The sequence below is a fragment of the Neofelis nebulosa genome, chromosome 10 (genome assembly GCF_028018385.1).
Source record: "Neofelis nebulosa isolate mNeoNeb1 chromosome 10, mNeoNeb1.pri, whole genome shotgun sequence".
NCBI lineage: Eukaryota > Metazoa > Chordata > Mammalia > Carnivora > Felidae > Neofelis > Neofelis nebulosa.
In genome coordinates, this window is record NC_080791.1 from 53,546,974 (window position 1) to 53,569,623 (window position 22,650).

At 47.2% G+C, this 22,650-nt stretch overlaps 1 protein-coding gene across 14 annotated transcripts in view; it reads left to right on the top strand.

Annotated features, from left to right (window-relative positions):
* TENM4 (teneurin transmembrane protein 4) overlaps positions 1-22,650 on the top strand; it is a 2,920,333-nt gene that overhangs the window by 2,751,288 nt on the left and 146,395 nt on the right. For all 14 annotated transcript variants that reach the window (XM_058690343.1, XM_058690336.1, XM_058690342.1 and 11 more), the window contains 3 exons: positions 10,452-10,553; positions 12,560-12,754; positions 18,805-19,005. In XM_058690343.1, the coding sequence (XP_058546326.1) occupies positions 10,452-10,553; positions 12,560-12,754; positions 18,805-19,005 (498 nt within the window). The remainder of the gene's footprint in view (positions 1-10,451; positions 10,554-12,559; positions 12,755-18,804; positions 19,006-22,650) is intronic.

Sequence of the window (22,650 nt, forward strand, 5' to 3'; positions counted from 1 at the left end):
AGCCATGAGGAGGACCTTTGTGGCAAAGAAGTTATTTTGGAAAGAGAAGTTAGAGCTTTAAACTCCTGGTTCACAGATTTGGGCTTTCTCCTCTCTAATGTTCCCTGAGGTATAGTTCTTGAGAATATTTTGCGTTATACATAGACAGACTCAATTTCAAAACTTACGTGTTTATTTTAGTGAGCTGGAAAAATATAATTAGGTGTATCGAACTATTATTTCAAATTTCTGTTTTAAAACATTCAAGAAAATAAATGAGCCAAAAATACTAAGTGAATAATAGGACAGATAGCATGTGCCTATGACAACAGCATAAAGGCAGTACCTTTATATAAATGACATTTAGAAACACCATTCCAGGCCGGAGTCCTATATTCCAATGTCTCGGGGGCCAAGCAGGTGCCCACAGTGTAGGGGCCTCTCCTAAATGAGAAGAGATTGTTGCCATACTGGATCTTCCAATTTTTCAAGAAAAGCCACCACGAAGGTTTCTTTTGTTTTTTGTTTTTTATTTGAGAGAGAGAGAGTGAGCAGGGAGGGGATGAGAGAGAAGGAGGGAGAGAATCAAGCAGGCTCCACGCTGTCAGCATAGAGCCCAATGTGGGGCTCAAACTTTAATGAGCTCTCCTTGTTTAGAAATCCTGGCCACCGATTTAAAATTTTTTAAACACTGTGCAAACAAAAGCCTCTGATTTGTGGTATCTACTCTGGATGCTGAGGAGCATTGGCCTTGTCAGTGGCCTGAAGACACTCAGTTTCAGAATGACAGCCCAGGCCTGCAGGTATAGAGCAGACTGAGAGGGATAAGGCTGTAGGCAGACATGCACTCACAATGCTAACACACTGGTCCAGGCCAGAGGTAATGTGGCCCAGACATTTCTTTCCATTTTCCAGGTGAAGTCCTGGCTGTCATGAGAGTTCTTTTCTTTTTTCTTTTTTCTTTTTCTTTTCATTTCTTTTCATTTCTTTTCTTTTCTTTTCCTTTCCTTTCCTTTTTCTTTTCCTTTCTTTTCTTTTTTATGAAACAGAGAGAGAGAGAGAGAAGGAACACAAGCAGGGGAGGGGCAGAGAGAGAGAACCCCAAGCAGGCTCTGCTCTGCCCTGTCAGTGCAGAACCCGATGCAGGACTTGAACCCACGAACTGTGAAATCAAGATCTGAGCCGAAGTCAAGAGTTAGACACTTAACCGACTGAGCCACCCAGGCATCCCTGTCATGGGAGTTTCCTAACCTGCAGGGCTCTAGGTCATCTACATAGCTCTGTATGTTTTCAAACCAGACCATGCTGACCTGGTTTTCTACGTAGCTCGTGAGCAGTATTGAGCTTGGCGACAAGCCTGGGTAAATGATTGGAGAATAATTAGCAGCTCCCCCCACCCCACCTCCTCAGAGCCTGTTTCTGTTCCTCCATTGTCTGTCATCACAGAATAATTCATCGCAAAGTGATGTTCGTTAGATGGAACTCTCTAGCCAGCAGCTGAGTAGAGCTTTTAAAAACCTGATTTCTTAAATAATTTGTTCTAAAGACAGACTTGACATGAAGTTGGCATGATGATCAGCAGGTCGCTGCGTGGGAGCCGCAAAGATGATTATTCTGGCTCTGGCTCTGGCTCGACCCCCCTCTTGCCCAGAACTGCTTTGCATTTCAAAAGGCTGTCTGTTCTTCAAGAGCTATTCAAATACTACCTCCTGGAGGACGCGGCCCTCCTCTTTGGAAGTGGTCCACAAGCTATGGCATTCTTGCATAGTTTAGATCTTTCTGTCCCCTCCGGCTTGTTTTGATAGACCTGTGGGTAAAGTCTCAGCCTTTCTTCCAGACCGGTGCTTCTCAAAGTGATACCCACGGTACCCAAGGGCATCAGCATCACTTGGGACCCTACCCCAGGCCTGTGAAATCAGAAACTCTGGAGGTAGGGCCTAGCAATCCAGCCCTTCAGCTGACTGACACAGGCTAAAGGTTTATAATCGCTGACACTATGCTGGGGACAGGAGCAAAGCAGCATTTCCTGAGCACCTCGTGTGTGCCAGGGTGTGTCCATATTATGTGTGTGTGTGTGTGTGTGTGTGTGTGTATATATATATATATGCATGCGTGCACTATGTACATATACACAGACTCATACATGAGTAGTGGTTTTCTTTAATCTTCACAACAGTTGTGTAAGGCAGGCGGCTTTCTCATTTCATAGACGAGTAAGCTGAGACTTCAGACAGCACGTTCCCTGGGTGCATGTTCGTTCACATCCTAGAGAGTGGGTCTCTGATTGGCCCAGATCCTCTGCAGAGCATCACACGTCCGAAGGAGCGGCCGGTGGAGGATTGGTAGATCTACAAGGGAAGGAATTGTGTCTCCAAACATGTGAGCACGCACCTCTCCTTTGAAGCCCTTCTCGAACAGCATAGCACTTGTGAGCCTCATCAGCACATCTTGAGTGTCTCAGTGGCCTCTCCAGCATATGCTCGTGGGGCATGGTAGGAGACCACATGTGCAGCATTCTCCAGGCAAGGCAGCGGAACCAGAGCCAACAGTGGAGCCTCTGACACCTGGGAGAGCAGCCACCAACAGCCCCGGGAACAGAGTGGGGGCTCCTAGCCTGAGGCAGCAGGGAGGCACCTCCTCTCCAGCCCTGTCTTGAGGACTCGGCCTTGCTGCCCCTCTCACAGCCTGAGGATAACATGATGTTCACTATCCGTTATCCGCAGACTCGGAAGGAAGGTGTGAAAAGTCAGTCAGTCCTTAAATGAGCAAGCCTCCTTTTCTCCTCTCAAACCCCAAACATGAGGGGAGTCTGGGTGGCTCAGTCGGTTAAGTGGCCAACTTCAGCTCAGGTCATGATCTTGCAGTCCGTGAGTTCGAGCCCCGCGTCAGGCTCTGTGCTGATAGCTTGGAGCCTAGGGTCTGCTTCTGTTTCTGTGTCTCCCTCTCTCTCTGCCCCTCCCCCATTCAAAAATGAATAAATGTTAAAAAAAATTTTCAAATCCCGAACATGATGATTTTCATCATGTTTCAGCTCTTTCATCTGTTTGTGTAGCTAACGACTGACAATTTGGGTTGATTCATTAGATCACAGAGTGTTAGATCTGAAAGATCACCCAAGCCATCCACTTCACTGGAACACTTCCTGAGCCAGACTGGATGCTTGGGAAATATTTGCTGAATGAATTTAATTTCGTAGATGAAAAGAAAGACCCTGAGAGAGGAAGGGATCTGGCCAATGTCACCTAACACGCTGGGGGCAGGAGTAGGCCTAGAACCCAAGTTTCTCAATATGGTCCAAGCCTGTTCCCTCACACATGACTTGTAGATTCAGAAGATTTCAAGCTTAGATGATGCGATACAACTTATATTGAATTCCCCTGCGGTATCTCTGCCAGTCATCAGTTTGCCCTCTCTTTGAATACATCCAGTAACTGAAAATGTATGGTCTTATATATAGGTCACCTAGTCCATTCATTTCATCACTCAGCCAACATACATTCGTTTAACACCTGCCGTGAGCCAAGGATGTTACTGTTTACTGAAGATTCAGAAACGAATGACATTCCCTGCCCTCAAGAAGAATACAGTATTTGGGTACATCCATACAACTTAATAGACTATAATCCAACATGGTAAATTGTATCCTGCTCTGACTTGTACAAAACTCTTTCTTCTTTGGAACTAAGCCCATTTCCCGAGGACTATATAGTCCTTACTCATTGGACCTAATCAACCTCATTTAGGACCACAAAACAAAAGTCCAATCCTTGTTTTACATAATAGCCCTTCAGATATTTTTAAACAGAGGTCATGCCCCCAGAGTAAGCTAAATTCCCAATCCCTTCAGGAATTCTTTATTTGAAATGTGTATTCAAGTTCTCTTATCCTTGTCTTCATGGCTCTTCAGTAAACCTGCTCAAGCTCATCTTATCTGTCTCTTAAATGTGGCTCCTGGACGTGAACTACTGAACTCCAGATACGGTCTGAGAGTGCAATACAGAGTTGCACTTCTTATCAGCCCCTTTCTTCTAGGCAGTGCACATCTAAACCTGTAGGGCAAAGAAACAGTGCCTTTGTTTGCCAACTACTAGCCATTCTCTGGAGTCTGACTGTCATCCCATGCCTCCCGCCCCCTTTCCTCCATTCTCCTCTTTGTATTTCGGTCCGTTTCTCAACACAATGAATATTACTGAGTACTTGCTATGTGTGTGTAGCACACAGCAGACTCTTTGGAGAACCAAATGTGATGCTTGTCTTCAAGGAGCTCATAGTCTTACTGGAGAAATTCTGTTTGCCCCCAAAGAAATAATTAACAAAGAACCAATACTTAATGTAGTCAAGGGAATAATCATTTTTCCTAGACCCCTCCTTAGAGCTGCTCTTAAGAGTGGTTGGTAAACTTCTGGGTCTGATCGAAAACAGACCTCCCAGTTAACATACCAGTGCAGAACTGGCTTCAAGCCCAGGCTGTCAGGAGCTTTGTCAGATTTTTGTCATTGCATTGACCTAGACTGTTGCAGACTGGAGGCCTTTGAATCCCATCATCTGCACAGATCACTGGGGCACCTACAGGGACTGACACCTCACAGGCCATGGAACAGCTTTCCAGCACCTGGCACCTTCCCAGTGCCAATCTAGAGTGCACAGGGAGAAAAGTTCTTTCAGATGTTGGCACGAGTCTGCCTGTGTTTGGGCTTCTGGGAGACAACAGGTTTAATTTGTTTTGATAGTGCTTTTCCCCAGGAGGAAATCTACCCAACCGCCCTGCCTTCTTCACATTCAACACCATGCTTGTTTGTTTTCCTGTTTTACCATGGGGAGTTTCTGTGTGTTTTATGTGTGTGTGTGTGTGTGTGTGTGTGTGTTTACCTCCCAAAGCCCACATTGCCTTGCTTGGATTCATTAGACCAGGTTAGTATATTGCTTCGGTTCATAAATGGAAGGCATGTGTGACCCTTCTTTAAAACCAAAGTGTCAACTCTACCAAGTCCTGAGCAAACCTCTTTACATGCACAGTGTTACAGTATTAGCTCTTCAAAATAGCTCTCTTAGGTGGCTGTTACTAACCCATATCACAGATGGGGAAACCGATATTTAGAGACGACTTGTCCAAAAGGCACATAGCCAGCCAGAGGCAGCCTGGCTCCAGAGCCCATACTCTGCTTCAGATGGTCTATCACAAACTCGGCTTCTTTGGCTTCAGACAGAGCTTGGTTCTCCTACCAGATTTGCCCTTACAGCTAGCCATGTGACCTTGAGGAAGTGACTGCAGCTCACAGTCTCCATCTGAGAGGTGTAAGTGTGTAAAATGATGGCAAAGGTACTATTTCTCATAATTATTATGAAGAATAAATTAAAATCTGTGATACACCTTTCATGGTTCCATTTGAGGGAATGAGAGGGTCTCTCTTAGAGTCTTTCCTCAACCTTGAGTTGCTGTGGAATTACATCCTAGCTATGCTGTCTGGTTTGTCTTCCTTTTCTTGGTTGCCCATAATAAACCCAATCCCCTTTCAGAAATCAAGGAAGATGTAATAGATGTAACCTAAAGTATAAATTTCAGGAGCTGCAGTCAAGGCCTTGTACCCAGTCATCCAGTTGGCTGTCCCAGAGTCCAAGTTCCTGGCTCTTGCCGGAAGCATTAGCATCTGTCCTCCTACACAGAAGCCAAAAGGAAGAAGCAAAGGATGGATCCAGTAGGTCTACCAATAGGTAGACTTTGGTCTTTCGAGCTGCTGCTCCCAAAGAAATGCCGACATGCACACTTACAACTTAAGGAGAGGTGAGAGAAGCAGCGGAAGGAGTTGCTTCTGTTGACTGGAACACATCACAGGGGACCAAGAGACAGAGGAGGGGCTGGGAGCGAGGGATACATACTGGATGAGCAGAAAAGAGGGACTGAGGATGGCCAGTGAGCTCCGGCCTCACTCACAGCTGATTCTGTCTTTGGTGCTGGAATCCATAAGCAGGCTCCCGTGACCATGGAGGTTTGCCTGACCAGACCAGGGCCTGAAGCAGGTGCGCTCACGCCCTGGTGGGCTCGTGGAGGAGAAAGGCCTCCTTTCCTCTTCTGGTGTGACTGCCCCTGTGAACTAGTATTCCTCTCCCTGGTGGGATTTCCTTTGTGGTTTCTCCCTGTTTCCTACAAAAGGAGGATTTGGGATCCCAAAAAAGGAAAGCAGAAGGGTGCCTGAGTGGCTCAGTCAGTTAAATGTCCAACTTCAGCTCAGGTCATGATCTCATGGATCTCAAGCTCCGCATCGGGCTCTGTGCTGACAGCTCAGATCCTGGAGCCTACTTTGGAATCTGTGACTCCTTCTTTCTCCGCCCCTCTCTGGCTCGTGCTATGTCTCTCTCTGTCTCTCAAAAAGTAAATGTTAAAAAAATTTTTTTTTTTTTAAAGGAAAGCAGAAGGTGGAAAATGAAGTCAGGCTTTCCTGGACGTCAACCCCAGACCAGGAGGACGTATTTATCAATTCTGCTCCTCTTTCACCCTGACGCAGCAATGCTAATGATTTGGGTCTGGAAAAGGGTAGTGAGCAGACAAAGGGAGGCACTGTAATGGGTTCACTGAGGCTTCTATGGTTTCCACATCTCCTCTAGGAAGAAGCGTTGCCTTCTCTTCCTTCTGCAGACACCCCTTTGTATTTCGAAAAATATTTTGTACAACATCCAGAGAACACACCCACTCACAACACACATCCAGAGAATGAGCTAAGGAAACATTTAAACTTTATAGTCCAATATTTGTGGAAGAAAAAGAAGTTCCTGAAAATTAAATATCCTGGCAGGACCCACTGTTGTGATAGAAAAACAAAAGCAAGAGGAAAAGGCCCCCATTTTCCAACATACCATACACCCTGATTATGAAAGTCAGTTATTCACAGGCAGCTAAATTTTTAATTCCGATCTGAGCAGTCTAAAGGTACACCTTCTGTTAAATGAAGGCAGCTGCAGTTTGAACATGAGCAAAGCAGGAAGGAACTATAAGGGGAAGAAATTCACCAAACACTAATTGGAAACATAACATTTATGCAATAAAGTTCACACTTCTCCCAAGCCAATGAGTGTCACTTCTGCCCTAATGTTTAGTATAGAGATATCTGGTTAGTGGAGACTCATTTGTGGGGTCCCAGGTGGACCCCCAGTAGTTGAAAGCCTTCCAAGTGGAAGAAAAACTATAGACCTAAACATTTCGTCCAAAGGAAATATTTTCTAAATGTCTCCCTTCCACTTCCTTGTTGCTGTCGTAAAATTATTCCGTGTCTCTTAAAACTTCTGCCTCCCCTGACACCAACAGCCTGGGGCAAATTTTGAAGGAAACAGGCTTCTATTCTGTCAGATTCAGCAAACAACACTATACTGAGTCACGGAAAATGTATTTTCCTCACCATTTCACTATGAAGGCTTTTTGGCAGATGATTAACAGGTTTGTATCTCGCAGACTTCATAAATCAAAATCTAGACAGTGTGTAACACTTATCTGCAATTGATCTTGTTAAAAATGCAACTGGTAACTGGCAGTTTATTAAGAGGCATATTTTATACCCCTGGGTTTGAGAAGGACTGAACCAGAGAGTTTTAGAGCTGTGGGGATCTCTGAGATCATCCGGTTGAATTCTCTCAGTGGTAACAACAACATAGACTACGTGGCGTTTCAATAGGGGTGAATAACTTACCTTCAGTCCTGGGAGTAACTTAGCCTTTTCAAGAAATCAGGAAGTCTTGTCAGGAGAGGGGGCATTTGAGCTGGATTTGAAAGGACTAGGAGTTGCCATGCAGGGAAGCAAAAGAGGAACAAGTGGAAGGATGAGGAAACAGATGCCGAAAGATCAAGTGACACGGCCAAGGTCCCACGGCCATTCAGTAGCAGAGCAGGACCCGGAAGCCAGGCCTCCTGCTTCTGCCCTGTGCCCCTTCTGCAGTGCCACGGGTGGAACCCACCCTCCCTCGTTGTACTGTCAACCGGTGGCTTCAGGTGAAAATAATCTGGCTGTAAACTTTACTCACAATTCTTATTTTTTAAAAGCATCTTCAGAATGAAAGTTCCCAAGTCATTCTCTGTAAAGACACTTATAACCTTAAGGCAGTAGGAACGTGGATTCTTCCAGGCAAAGTCAACAGAGAGCAGAGGTGCCCAGGGCCCTGGCTTGTGAGCCTCGCTCTGCCGGGACCCGGACTACTTTGTGCTGCAGTGAGTCCAGGCAGACTGGACCTTCTTGTTCTTAACACTGCCCTTGTTAGCAGGGGGACATCGAGGGAACGGGATTTCCTACCCATTCACCAAAGGAACTACCCATTTGAACTCTTTTGCCAAACGTTTTTAAGTAGTTTGCAAGTTAATAATGGCAAACAGTTGGGAAGAGACCTGTCTGGGAAATGTACCACGCTAGGAGTTCCTCACCATCCCCCAACTTTTTCCCTAACCTATCCATATTTGGGTCATTCCTCATGCCCACCTCCTCTGGGAAGCCTTCCCTGTCCTGGTTTTGTTCCTTATCAGTTCCCACTGCATTGGCCCTAAGTGCTTTTTCACATTTAAGGGTTCCTTGTCTGGATGCCTTTTCTGCACAGTTGCTCTCTTATGAATTGTAGACTCATAAAATTTTAGAACAGGGGGTAGTGCTAGGGGTCATCTCTGCCTTCACCTGCGTTTCACATATGAAGGAGGTGAGGCCCAGAGAGGGGAGGGAAGTTGTTTTAGGCTCCCCAGCATGGTACTAGAAGAATGGACCCCAGAACCAGGTCTCTTTACCTCCAGGCAAAGCTGCTTCCATGCCCTGTACTGCTGCCTGGGTGACAACTGTCCTCTCGTTCTCCCAGTTAGGCTGCAGATTTCCTGTGGGCAAGACTCACGTCTTTTAGGCTGACATCTCATTTAACAGAGGCCTTAGTCTTGGCTTCATGATTTGTAGCTGTGAGCTAAGACAACAGGCTGAAACCCTTAACTCTGTCCCACCTTACCCTTCCTCTGCTTTCTGTTCTGACTCACTCTGAGACCTTGGGTGAGTCACTGCCTTTCCTCTGGGTCTCAGTTTCCTTCAGTGTTAAATGAGAGCATTAGGCTGTGGTCTCTTGGATCCCTTTAAGCCCTGAAATTTCTGGAGTTTACTGCCTTCTAGCGGGGATCCTTTGTTGTCTTCAGGACCGGCCTCCCTGTGCCATAAATCTGTCACCTCATTCATCCCCCGGGCTCCTGCTGTGGAGTGAGTTCCTACAGATAGCACAGTATCATTGAAGAAGACCAGGCCTGGAGTCCTGGGTTCAAATCCTGCCTCCAGGACTCAGTGGCTTTGTGGTTCTCAGCAGGTTACTTCATCTTTCTCTGAGCCTCCTCTTTTTTCTTTTTTTAATAGGAATAACAATACACGCTTGCAGATTTGGTGACAGTGAAATGATGAACTTTGTGGAAATACATGGCACAAAGAAGATATTCAGTATATAGTGGCTTCTTTCCTTTATTCCACATCCAGCATTATTGAGAAATAGGCTGTTCCAAATACACAGATTTTCTAGGTTAAAAGACTGGACTACCTGATGCTACAAAACGTTGACTATTTTTTTTGCTAAAACCTTTCTTAAATAAATGCCATATTTCTTTGTCACGTCACACAGAGTATACTAAAAGTAGTAGGAAGAGTTTGAGAAAATCATATCCCTGCAAAAGGTGGGCATGACAGCATACACCAGGGATGCAGGGACAGCAGAGGGAGTACGAGAGAAAACTCCTGTGCCTTTTGAAAGAACTTGGATTTTTTTTTTTTTTTTTTTTTTTTTTTTTTTTTTTTTTTTTTGGTCTCAATAAATGGGAAGCCATTCTGAAGGGTTTTAAGTAGGAGAGTGACAGGATCAGATTGGTTTTCCGGAGATCACTCAGACTGCTGGGTGGTGACTGCGTGGGGTGGGGAGCAAGAGAGGAAACAGGAGACCAGCCAGGAGGCCGTTGTGTTAGCCCTGGGGAAGACACTGTGCACCCAGACCGATAGGTGAACAATCTGAGACGGGTAGAGACAGGTTTGCAAATGCCAGGAGCTTTATGAAAAAAAGAAGAAGAAAGTGAATGGAATATCAGCCCTTTAAGAGGAAAATATAAAGCACAGCAAAGCATAAAGAAGACCGCAAGAACTTCCCGATGATACCCCGGCATCCACAGATTAGCACCACGAACAGCTTGCACTGTTGTCCCCAGTGTTTTTAGCTGAAGAATTTCTTATGCGTTTGTAGATACAAACTTGATATATAAAAACTTGGTTGCGGCAGACGTTTTCCAGAACACGACTCTTAGTGTCATTTGAGATGCAATAAGAGTAAAACCAACACACATCATTTTTAACTCTGTTGGTTCTTTTCAGCGACTAGGCCAGAGGAGCTAGAACGTGTGGGCCCTGGTTCACCTGAGGTTTTGATACCCAGGCCCTCGGTCTGGGTGAAGAAGTTTCTCTTTTCAACTCTCTCCCTCTCTCCTCCTCCAGAGTCGGTGGATAACTGCCCCAGCAACTGCTATGGCAACGGCGACTGCATCTCTGGGACCTGCCACTGCTTCTTGGGCTTCCTGGGCCCCGACTGTGGCAGAGGTGAGACCTGTGTGTGCGTGTGTGCATGTGAGGCCCGCTCCCTCGGCCCCATAGGGGGCTCACATCTTGCTTCTCAGAGAAAGCACAGGACCCCAGACCACCTCCTGCCTCCCACAAAAAGGACCCCCCAGAGCCATTCTTTGGAAGCTGCAAGGGCAGGGGGTCTGCCGGCAGAGCTAAGGCCACATCAGCCCCATTGTCCACAAGGGCATGACTGGAGAGCTCAGGAGGGCCAGCCTTTACAAGGGCAGGTACAGTGAACTTCACGTCTGTTGTGGGGGCAGGGGAAGTGACAGTGAGGGTCTTTCAAAAAAGTTGATTTCCCTTTTGAGGAGTGATCAGCCTTTGCCAAGTGTCTTTGGTGGTTTTTTTTTTGGGGGGGGGGGCTTGTTTCACTTGTTTTTTGATTATTGAAGTATGGTTGACACGCACCAAGTGTCTTTTCTTTGCTGTGCACTCTGGCCTTGTGGCAGGGCCTGCGTTAGTGCTCCATTGTTGCCAGAATCTTTGCAGGGACCACCGAAGGGAGAGACTCGGGAGGGAAGGATGCTTTTCTCCACACAGGACCCTAATGTTGCCTCATACTTGAGCACATACTAACATGGCTTAAAGGCTACCCATGATACACTCTGTGCCCTTGGCCTCTGTTCCTGTTCTCAGAAGAATAAACGTGGCAAAGGCCAAAGGAGCTCTGTAGTCCTGAGGCTTTGGCGGTCCTCTGGGGAAACTAACACGGCTCCTTCCTCTGGGCTTCCCACCTCTTCACTCATTCAGCAGGCATTTGCTTAGTGCCCTCTAGGGCCTGTTCCTGTGCAAGGTGCTGGGGTTAGAGCACTGAGCAAGCCCCAGTCCCAGGAGCTCTCAGTCTGGTCGAGGAGACAGACGAGTAAGTAGACGATGACAAAGCCATCATTAGTAAGTAAAACATGCTAGAGCAAGGTTAAATTGGGGAGCACCCATCAGCTGTCTCAGCTTGGACACCATAAGGACCAGAAAAGGCCCCCTAGATGGGGTGCCATTGGAACCTGGACCTGATGCTTGAATAGTTATTCATCAGAGGAAGGCAAAGATGATTCTTCACTGTGCCCTACAAATAACGATACAGCGTGATGCTGTTCGGGGGATTCTTCTTATCCTTCCTGATGTGGAAGACACTCTGTTTGAGACAGCAGAGCTGCAGCCCTGAGGAACCACAGTGATTACCTGATCAGTGCCTTTAAAAGGAAAGAAGCAAGGCGGGGACCAGCAGAGGGTGGTGCAGAGAGAAGAGATGAGTCATTCCTTCTAACAAGAATTACTGTCTCATCCCATATGCACTTAAAGTTAAGAGTCACATATAAAACAGCCTTATTGCATCTTGGTAAGGCTGGTAGGTACTTACAGCACAATGCAGTATAATTTGTTTTTATATAGTGTCCTTCATACAGACGATCACAAAACACTTGACGCTAAGAGGCAGAATGGAAAGATAATACTTTAGAGAGCCAAGCTGGGCTCAGCTATTCTCTTGTGAGGTGTGTGGGGCTCAGGTGGAGCCTGAAAGGCAAGAAAAGCTGAGATTGACTGGGTTAGAGAGACAGTAGGTGGTGCTGCAGGTAGGGGGGCAGGGAGCAAAATGGAATGCTGTCAGGAGGGTGCCGGAGGAGAGACTGGGTCAGGCGGGAGGCCTAGCCGCTGTCTTTCCCGGTAAGACCAAGAAACAGATGGAAGCTTCCTGCATAAGGGTCCTGGTGACCACCGTGCTGCACCAGTAGTATGCGGGGATGGAGGAAAGCGGTGGTCACCGGGCACTAGCTCCCCCAGGCCCTGCACTGCACACCTTTGCCTACAGTTCCAGATGTGTTTAAACTACAGTGAAACAAAGCAAGAGACACAGACAGGTGGGAATTGTAGCAAAGCACTTGAGGCTCTTGGTCAAGGCTGCAGGCCGAAGGCAGAAAGGGACAAAGGCAGGTGGGGTGTGCAGGGTGCTGATTCATGCCAGACTTCCTGTGCTGTCTCCCCAGCCTCCTGCCCTGTGCTGTGCAGTGGGAACGGCCAGTACATGAAGGGCAGGTGCCTGTGCCACAGCGGCTGGAAGGGCGCCGAGTGCGACGTGCCCACCAACCAGTGTATCGACGTGGCCTGCAGCAACCATGGCACCTGCATCATGGGCACCTGCATCTGCAACCCTGGCTACAAGGGCGAGAGCTGCGAGGAAGGTAGGACAGTGGGCGGGCGGCCCAGCACCTTGCTCCAACACAGAGGTCAGCGCACAGTGCGGGGAGGGCCTTCAGGGAGCAGAGGAGAGCTCCCGGACAGCCCTGGGACCCTACCCCGAGCCAGGCCCCCATCAGCAGCAGGAATTAACCACATGGAAGAGGACGGGCAAATCAGAGTCCTAGGCAGCGAAAGGAAGAGAAGTGTCCTATGTGGAGCCCGTCCTATACACAAGGCTCTGTCCTAGAAGCCTTCTGTCATTTAACCTCAAACCCAACAGGGTAGGGTAATATCTCTGTTTTATACTTAGGGGAACCGAGACTCAAGAGAGTCAGATGACCTGCCCAGGGTCACACAGCTGGTAGGTGGCAAAGCTGGGTTTGAGCCCAGTGTTTCTGGTCCCTCAGCCCAGGTTCTTTCTCCTCCCCTTTAAGCTCATGTGCTCCGCATGTCTGTTAGAGACCTTCACACTCTGCCTTCTATTAGCCCAGGCGTGTGTTGTGTGGCTCGTAGATGCTCGTGAGTATGTCTCTTTCTTCCATAAAGTAAACTATGATCGTGTAGTGGAGGCTAGACAGTGAGCTGTCGCTTTAACAGTGTTGCCATTTCTTTCCCAGGCAGTCTAACTTGGTGAGGTAAGTGAGCATTTTCGTCTCACAAATGAAGATCCCGGGGCCCGGGGAGAGGCAGTGGCAGGCCCATGGTCATGGAGCTCACCAGGGGTGGGCCCATCCATGGCCATGGAGCTAACTGGTGGCAGACCCAGTGTCATGGAGCTAACTGATGGTGGGCCTGTGGGCCTGGAACTAACCGGTGGCAGGGCTGGGACCCACCCCATGTCTTACTACTTCAGAGCCCTCTTTCTTTTCTACTGCATGGGATTTCTAGATGAGAGGGGTCTTATTCACAAGCAATATAGGGTGGCTTGTAAAAGCACATGCTCTGGAACCAGATGTAGGTTTGAGTGCCGGCTGTGCCACAAACTAGCCTCACTTCCCTCATCAACAAAATGGGAATTCCTTCCTCAGAGGGCCATCATAAGGATTGAATTAAATGGCCCATGTAAAGCACTTAGCTCAGTGTCTGACACATAATAAATGCCCCGTAAATGTTAGCTCTTATATTGTTAGTATTATTCTGGGGACAGTTGAAGCACATTTCCTGTTTCACCCCACTCACTTTATCCAAGGTCTTTTGGAAACGGGGGGATGTCGCTGTTGAAACTGGTGGACAAAGCTAACGGCCCTCACTCCCACTGCCCACCATCTAGGGCGCTGGCATCTTCTTCCATGGATGGAGGAGGCTCCAAGGAGAGCTGGCCTTCTAACCCATTTGGGATTTAACACACAGGCCCCTCTCAAGGTATCATTTCTCTTAAAAAAGAAGCAAGCAAAGGAGAGCCGGTAGAATGGGCCCACTTTAAAGGAGTGGGGAACAGGAAGGGATTAGTGTCTGAAAAGCAGTGCCTCTCGGAGACAGGCTGCCTATAAACCCCAAGTGTGCCTGGGGGTCCCGATTCAGACCTATTAACTTGGATTGGGGATTACTTTGGGCCGTCTGAGAGAGGAGGAGCGCCAGCCTCAGGAACAAAGCAACTTCACTTTCTCGTCCTGACAACGATGACCTTCATCTGCTTTCCCTTCTTATTTTAGCCACTTGAGGTGAAGACCCGGAGAAGAAAAGAAAAACAAAGAGATTCCTCTTGAGGCTGTGGGGCCGCCCCCCTCCCCCAACCCCACCGTGTTATGTGGGCCAAGGAGGCAGATCGTCCTCCAGCTCAGCTGGCACTGGGCAGTGCCCCAGTGGGCAGGGTTACTTACAAAGAGGGAAAAAAGGTTGTTAAGCTCTTTGATGTACGTGATCTATTCGAAAAGAAGCATTTTCACTCCTTTCTTTCCTGAGGAGGGCCATCTGGTTCTGATTCCCTTTATTATTTCTGTTTCTCTGCTGAAGCGTCATTGCAACGTCCTTGTGTTTATAATGGGGGCTTCTCGGGGTCTTCCCTGCCCTTCCCCCCCTGCCCCCCACTCCCCGCTGCTCTCTCTCCTCCTCCCTTTCACTGTGTTTATAAAACATCAGCTAACAAGCTTATTTTCTCCCCTCTCTCCTCCTTCTGAGGTTTATTGCCCCCTATTTTTTTTAAAACCGCGCCGATAGGACGCTTGGAAGGAGTTGGGGGAGAGGCAGAAGAGACCACCTCAGGCCTTTTGCCAGGCAGAGTGAGACACTGTGTTGTGGTCCTGAAGAGCGGCTAATGGCTGGTGTGGTCACTGAAGCGGGGACCGTGTTAGGGGAAGAGTTGTGTTTGCAGCTCGTGCAGGCCTCATCATTTCATTAATGGGCTAAGCTTCTGCCAGAAATGTTGACTTGAATGCCAAGCTCTGCAGAGGAGAACAAATGTACCGTTTGGCCCCTCTTCCAAGCGGACACTGAGTTAGACTGTCTTCCACACAAAGTTCAGCCCACTTCCCTGCCAACTTCTCCCCTGCTCCTTTGGCATAGACCTCCCTAACCCCTGGCCAGCTGGCTCTTCCCGTGACACCCACCGCTCCCAGGGAAATAAGCGTCATTTGTGCAACTGCCCTGGTGGGATAGAAAGAAGACAACTTTAATCCCACCCGAGGGTTCTCATCAACCAGAGGCCCCAGAAAGCGAGAGCAGATCCAGAGTCTACAGAGGACATCTCTGGCAGAGCATCCCGGTGGCACAGATCATGGCTGTGGACGTTGTCCTCCCTGCAGGGAGTTCGGCCAGTTCAGCCAAGAGGCCTTTCCTGGAGGTTCCGTCCTCCTCGAAACTCCCCTCACACGCCCCACCCACTTTTCCAGGTGGACCTTCAGAAGCAGTGACTACTGCCTGGAGGTAGTCCTTTCAGCAGTGCCTTCGTCCCCGCCCGGACCATCTTCTGAGAGCATGGGATTGGTTTTGCTGGTTCCTGGGTCCCTGTCAGACTTATTGTGTCTGAGGAATGGGGCTGTGACGCCAAGGGCCTCTTGCTAAACTTGGCACCCTCCCGGCTTGCTCGCTAACAGCGCAGATTTATAGATTCAACCTCGAGGGCGCCTCAGAGACTGCTTCAACCCGAAGCCTGGGCCCAGGCGCTCGCAGAACGGGAAATACCTTTATAGGCCTCGGGATAGGAATTGCTGAGTCGTTTCCTGTCAAATTGGAAAGCTCTCTGGATCTAGGGAATTACCATAGTAGCCTAATGGGCCAGAATAATCCTTCTGAGGTTCTGAGATGTGAGGCTAGTCATGAAAATATATCACTATTATTATTTTTATGATTTTTAATTACCAGGAACTCCAACGGGTCATGCTTTAACCATTGTTAAGTAGTGTGCAGAGACTGCAAGAGAAGATTCTATGCCTTCGTTTGGCTTTATTAATTCTCCACTTTGTTCTGTTTCTTTTCTTGTTTTATTTTGGCTTTGTTTCTATGTTCTGACCACTTATGTCCATATACACGTATGTGTATATTCTTGAACCAGTAAGATTACAGAGGAAATAGCAAGAGATGTGTACCAAGAAAGAGTGATTCCAATGTAAATCCCTCCACTTACCCTGTGTGATCTTGGGCAAGTTATTTAACCTCTCTGTGCTTTAATTTCCTCCTCTGTGAAATGGGGAGAGTAATGGTATCTACCTCAAAGAATTGTGGCTAAAGTTAAATGACATAATGTATATAGAAGGTTTAATAGCAAAATATGGCCCAGAAGAAGGACTACCTCAATACTGACTGTTATTATTATTGTTGTTGCTCTTGTTGTTCTCATAACTCTGTTTTTTAGCAAATGACTGCTCCTCCCTTCTGACTTTCTGATTTCTCATTTAAGCCAGTAAGGTGAAATCCCTTTTCAAAACCTATAAAGTAAAAGAACTGTCTTGATAAGCTGGTCCTCAAACAGACATTCTGTTCCCAGAAGGTAGCCGTTTGTACGGTCTCTGTCCATTTGTGTCTGACCCTTAACATCCGCAGGCCAGGCTTCCCAGTCTTTTGAACCGAAGCCAAATATGTGGGGTTATGAAATTTAATTCGTAAATGAACGAAAAGCTTGTCTGAATCATAAATGAATAAAGTAAAAGAACCTCTGACCAGTCTGCCCACGTCACACTGCTGAATATCCTGACAGGATGGAAAAGTAACTTCTTGCCACCAGTTTACAGTTCACACAGTCCTTTCAAATCCTCAGTGTCCTCATGAGCGACCGAGGTGTCGATAGTTTTGACAAGGAAATTTCAGAGGAGGTACAGGACTTGACATGGGTCGTGGAACCATGACATTGGGCCTCAGAGGCCGGATGCCAGGTTCCTTCCTGTGGAGCATAGATAGGGCTTCCTCATGAGCTCCTTCCAGGAGGAAACTGACCACACCCATCACAGCACCCCCTGCCAGGACACCACTGTCCCCTACAGTTGCAAGAGGAGTGGCATCTCCTGCCTTCCTAAAATAAAAGATGCAACGACTTTTTCATAACGTTGGACCAACCTTTGCCTACTCTCCTTTTGTTTTTCCTGTGCAGTGCTTTCTGGAAGATTAGAGGTCTCTGTTAACTTTGTGTAGCCCCGTAGCTAAAGCTTTGATTTAGGAAAATCAGCCGCAGGAGCAAATATTGGCTTCAGAATCAGACAGACGCGCCTTCAGATTCCTGTCTGGCAGGGTTAACTGTATGATTTGGCTTAAATTATTTGCCTCTGTGAGCCTCAATTTCTTCATCTGTACCTCACTGGGTTATGGAAGAAACTGAATCTGATATTATATGTAAAGCACTTCCTAGAGTGCGGGCACGGAGCAGGTCACCCATAATGTTATTCTCCTTTCTCTCTTCCTGGTTTGATCTCTTGAGACCACTTTGACCTTAGGCTGTAATAGCCCAGCAGGGGTTGCTTGGCTGTGAGCTACAGCTATATAGTTCACCCACTACATGAGGAGAACCTGTGCAAAGCTCCCACATGTAATTTTGAATAGTCGTTGAAATGTTTGCCCTCTGGAAAGTGAGGTTTGAAAGTTTGTGTCAGTCACAAGAACTTTGGCAAGATGATAAAATCTAATGGAATTTAAGTGCAAAATAAATTCTCTTTTAAATTAGGGAATCTCTTTTAGTCCCACATTCACGTTAAGACTGTATTATGGGGGCGCCTGGGTGGCGCAGTCGGTTAAGCGTCCGACTTCAGCCAGGTCACGATCTCGCGGTCCGTGAGTTCGAGCCCCGCGTCAGGCTCTGGGCTGATGGCTCGGAGCCTGGAGCCTGTTTCCGATTCTGTGTCTCCCTCTCTCTCTGCCCCTGCCCCGTTCATGCTTTGTCTCTCTCTGTCCCAAAAATAAATAAAAAACGTTGAAAAAAAAAATTAAAAAAAAAAGACTGTATTATGAAGTGGTAAACAGTATTAGTTTATTTGACAAAGACTTCTTGAGGACCTATGTGCTAAGCACTGTTCTAGGAAGTGGATACACAGAAGTGAACAAAACAACGTCTTGTCCGCTAACTGGTGTAGTTATTACAGATGTAGCAGGCACAGGGCACCATGCTAACACTTGATAAATATTTCTTTTTTTTTCTTTTTTTTTTTTTTTTTTTTAAGTAAACTCCACTCCCAACTTGGGGCTTGAACTCACAACCCTGAGATCAAGAGTCACATGCTGGGTCTTGAACTCACAACCCTGACATCAAGAGTCACATGCTGGGTCTTGAACTCACAACCCTGACATCAAGTGTCACATGCTCTACCGACCGAGCCAGCCAGGCACCCGTCTTACTTATTTCTTACTCCATCACCCCAACAACAAACCAAGAAGTAGAGATTTGTATCCACCTTTTACAGGCAAGGGAACCGAGCCTCTGACTGGTAAACAGTCAGCCACCCATAGAGCCGGGAACCCAGGTCTACCACTTGCTAAAATCCTTCCTCTTTACTGTATCAAGTGGCCTGTCCTCAGGAGATCTGTGTCCTCTTACCAAGCCCTTCTACTACAAAGTGTAGTAGTTCACTTAAAGAAGCCTCACCTTTGCTGATCAGATGCTCACCTGTGTTCCCTTTGCTTTGTGTCACAGTGGACTGCATGGACCCCACGTGTTCAGGCCGGGGTGTCTGCGTGAGAGGCGAGTGCCACTGTTCCGTGGGATGGGGAGGCACCAACTGTGAGACGCCCAGAGCCACGTGCTTGGACCAGTGTTCAGGCCACGGAACCTTCTTCCCAGACACCGGCCTTTGCAGCTGTGACCCAAGCTGGACTGGACACGACTGTTCCATTGGTGAGTGTGGGGAGAAGGGCACAGCGTGGCTGGAGGAAGGGGCTTTCCGCTGTAACATGTTCACGGTTCGTGCCCTATTCTCTGTCAGTATTAGTGGTCTGACCCTGTTCTCTGTCGTGTATTAGTGGGGTGACCCACATCTCTGCGTGCTTTTCTTCTTTCCCTGAACTCCATCCTTTGGCACCCGTACTTTTAGATGGGCAGAGGATTCAGAAACTAATCTTCACATCGTTTAAACCCAAAGTCAAACCCTTGCCCTGTAACCATGTGAATTACAGTAATAGATTGAAATCTCATCTCCCATGTTATGGTGGTCATCCCTAGAGGCAGGGCCATGGGGAACAGCATGCCTGGTGAGATCTGCAGGGATGGGGCTTTAAAGGACTCAGGTCCCAGCTGCCGAACCCTTTAGTTTCACCCGTTCTTCAGGATGAAGTCTGAACTCAGTGTAGTATTTAAGGTTTTCTGTGACCTAGTCCCTACCTGCCATTGTGGCCAGATCCCTTGCTAGCCCGTAAGTTCCATGAAGATAACAAACATGTCTATTCACCCCACATGCCCAGGACTCAGCACAGGCCTGGCTCACTACAGCTGCTCAATAAATATTGATGAATGGATAATGAATGCATGAGTAAATGTGTTTTTGGTTTTACTGTTTGGTTCATATGTAGAGGGTTTATACATATAACCTCCAAAGGATAATTCTATTGGCACCCTTCTGTCTGTAAGCACTTTATGATTTTTTAGACCCTTGGGGTGCCTGGGTGGCTCAATCAATTAAGCGTAGACCCTCTCAAAATGATGATTAAATGGCAATTTGTGAATTACCTAGCACAGTTTTGGTACATGGCAGGTGTGTTCACTTTTAATGTCTCATTTAAACAGTGGACACATGGGGCGCCTGGGTGGCTCAGTCAGTGGCGTGTCTGACTCTTGATTTCAGCTCAGGTCATTATCTCATGATTCGTGAGTTCAAGCCCTGCTTCAGGCTCCACACTATCAGCGGAGGGACTCTCTCTCTCTCTCTCCCCGTCTCTCTTCCCCTCCCCTGCTCACTCTCTCTGTCTCAAAAATAAAGAAACTTTAAAAAATAAACAGTGGATGCGTGAAAACCCCGTGAGAAAGGTATCATCGCCCCTGTGTGACTGATTTACAGAATACTTTACTCAATGAATACTTTTGAACACCTGCTGTGTACTAGGGACTCTTCTAATCAGAGATACAAAGAGATAAGAAAGTCCCCATCTTTGTCACACTTGCATTGAAGGACGAAGGGAGTGGAGACGACAAAGAAACAAATGAAAAGAAATAAACTGATGGAGAAGCTCAGGCACAGAACATTTTTAAGTAATCGTACCCAAGGACACACAGCTAAAAAGTGGCAGCATCTCTAGCTATGGTTTTTGTTTTTGTTTTTGTTTTTGTTTTTGTTTTTTTACTTAAATCGCTTTCTCTACCACACCACACTGTTTAAACGACGGGAAGCCCAAATGAACTTATCGTGTTGTGTGTTAGCAGTCCCCTTTGTGATCAGGAAAGATGGTTGAGGACCTTTGGCAAAAACGAGATCCATGCAGCCTTTGTGCCTCTGGAATACTTTGAACTACCTTGCCCCCTTGAATGGAGAATTGATGTTCAGTATGCAGTCAAAACTGGACTTTTTATCCTCGTTTGCAAAGCTTGTGTTAAGACGTGATTGCAAACGCAGACGCGCAGGGTCTTAGGAATAATTCTTTTTATATAGCTCTGTTTATAGCGATATAATAAATGGTCCTCTCAAAGCTACACTGGGTTGTATTGTTTGTTATGTGGCCACAAAGCTAATTTATGATAGGTATATAAGTGTCCATGCATTGTTAATCCCTGATGAAACGCCACAGCCTTTCACAGAGGTAGGTGTAACTTTGAGTGAGATCACTAAGTATTCTTCAGTTGGTCCCATAAAAGGAGACAGCAGACCCACTGGAAGGGACTTTAAATAGAATCATGAGAGTTTGTCTTCCTCCACCGTGTGTACATCGCTCCCCATAACTGGTGTCAGTTGTGTGTGGCCTCTTGCGCATGGTCAGAGGAGTGATGAGAAGCGTCCCTGATCCCAGCAAAACCTTGGTCCAAACGCTGACCCCCCCCCTACGTACTAGTTCTAGCTTCGGGCAAGTTCCTTCACCTCCCTATGCTGTAAAATGGAGGTGGTTAACAGGACCTACCTTCTGGGGTTACTATTTGGAAAATTATTATGTGGTGAATTGTTTAAGATGTTATTAAAAACTCACTTGTCATGCTACTCAGCTCGTAATATGGGCTCAGTAAATGTTAGCTGCTATTACAATTATGATTAAAACAGCCATTGATGAGAGCCCTCGATATTAATGAAGACATTTGATAGAGGCAAGAAGAAATATGCCCTTTCAGAAATGTGGATTATAGTTTCTAAATCTCTAACCTGCAGCTGACTGAAACAGTGTCACGACTGCCACCAGGCCAGGAATTTCGAAGATGGCTTCAAAAGTACCGTCTCCCCTGGCGATAGCAAATAACAATTTGTGTTTGCCGAGTACTTCACAGCATACAGAGATATTTCTCTCTCTCTGTCTCACACACACACACACACACACACACACACACACACAGGACAATAGCCCCGTAGGCATGGTGGCCAGCTATGACATCATCCCCATTCTTACCTTGAGGCTCAGGGAGTTGCAGACTTGCCTAAGGCACGCTGGTGCCCTATGAGGCTGGCGGCCCAAGTTCAGCCTGGGAGCCCAGGCCCAGCCCGCTTCCAGGTATTCTGTGCTGCCTCTCCACAGGCCACTGTCCCTCCTCAGCGGTCACCTCCCCTCCAGAAACCAGTCTGAAGTCTAGTGGAAGCACTTTGAAGGTGGGTTTCTCCCTGGCAACCCTGCTTTGTATAGGCAGTACCTGCCTGAGCTCAGTCCTGGCTCTGCCATGTGCTAACTGGATGACCTTGGCAAGGTACTGGCTTCTCTTGACTTCAGCTTCCTTATCTGAAAATGGGATAATAACAGTGTCTACCTCAAAGGTTATGTGACCATTAAATTAGACAATGTGTGCACGCCCGTAGAAGAGTGCCTAGATAGAGCGAGCACTTGGTATGTTTCTCCTACCTCCCTTCCAAGGGCACTTGCACTGAGTAGAAGCTGTTTGAAAGCTGTTGAGTGTTGGCCGTGAAGCAAAGCAAGAGATGCCTTATTGACTGGGTGGTGCTGGAGCCGAGGGACCGCCTCTGCGCTAGGGGAATTAGCTACATGGTGGTGGGACAGGCACTGGACTTTCAGAAAATCTGCTCCCCGCTAGTACGATGGCTGCAGCAAGTGGCAGTTAGTTTCCTTCAAGGTGTTGCAGGACTCTTTACCACAGTATGTGGGATTCATTGTCTTGCTCCCTCAAAGAATGAAGAGGTGGACACAAAATGAGCATCGCATCGGCAAGATTTTATTAGAGTATAAGATCAGGAAGAAAGAATAGTAGGAAAGCTCTCTTTACAGAGGGGGGACGTTAGGACGTGAATGCCTGTGACTGTAGGCAAGGGTCCTTGTCATAAGGTTTTGGTCGGCCTTCCCCTACCCCCTGTTCCCTCTCAGGTCCCACCCTTATTGACCTAATAGCTCTAGGTGCTGGGTG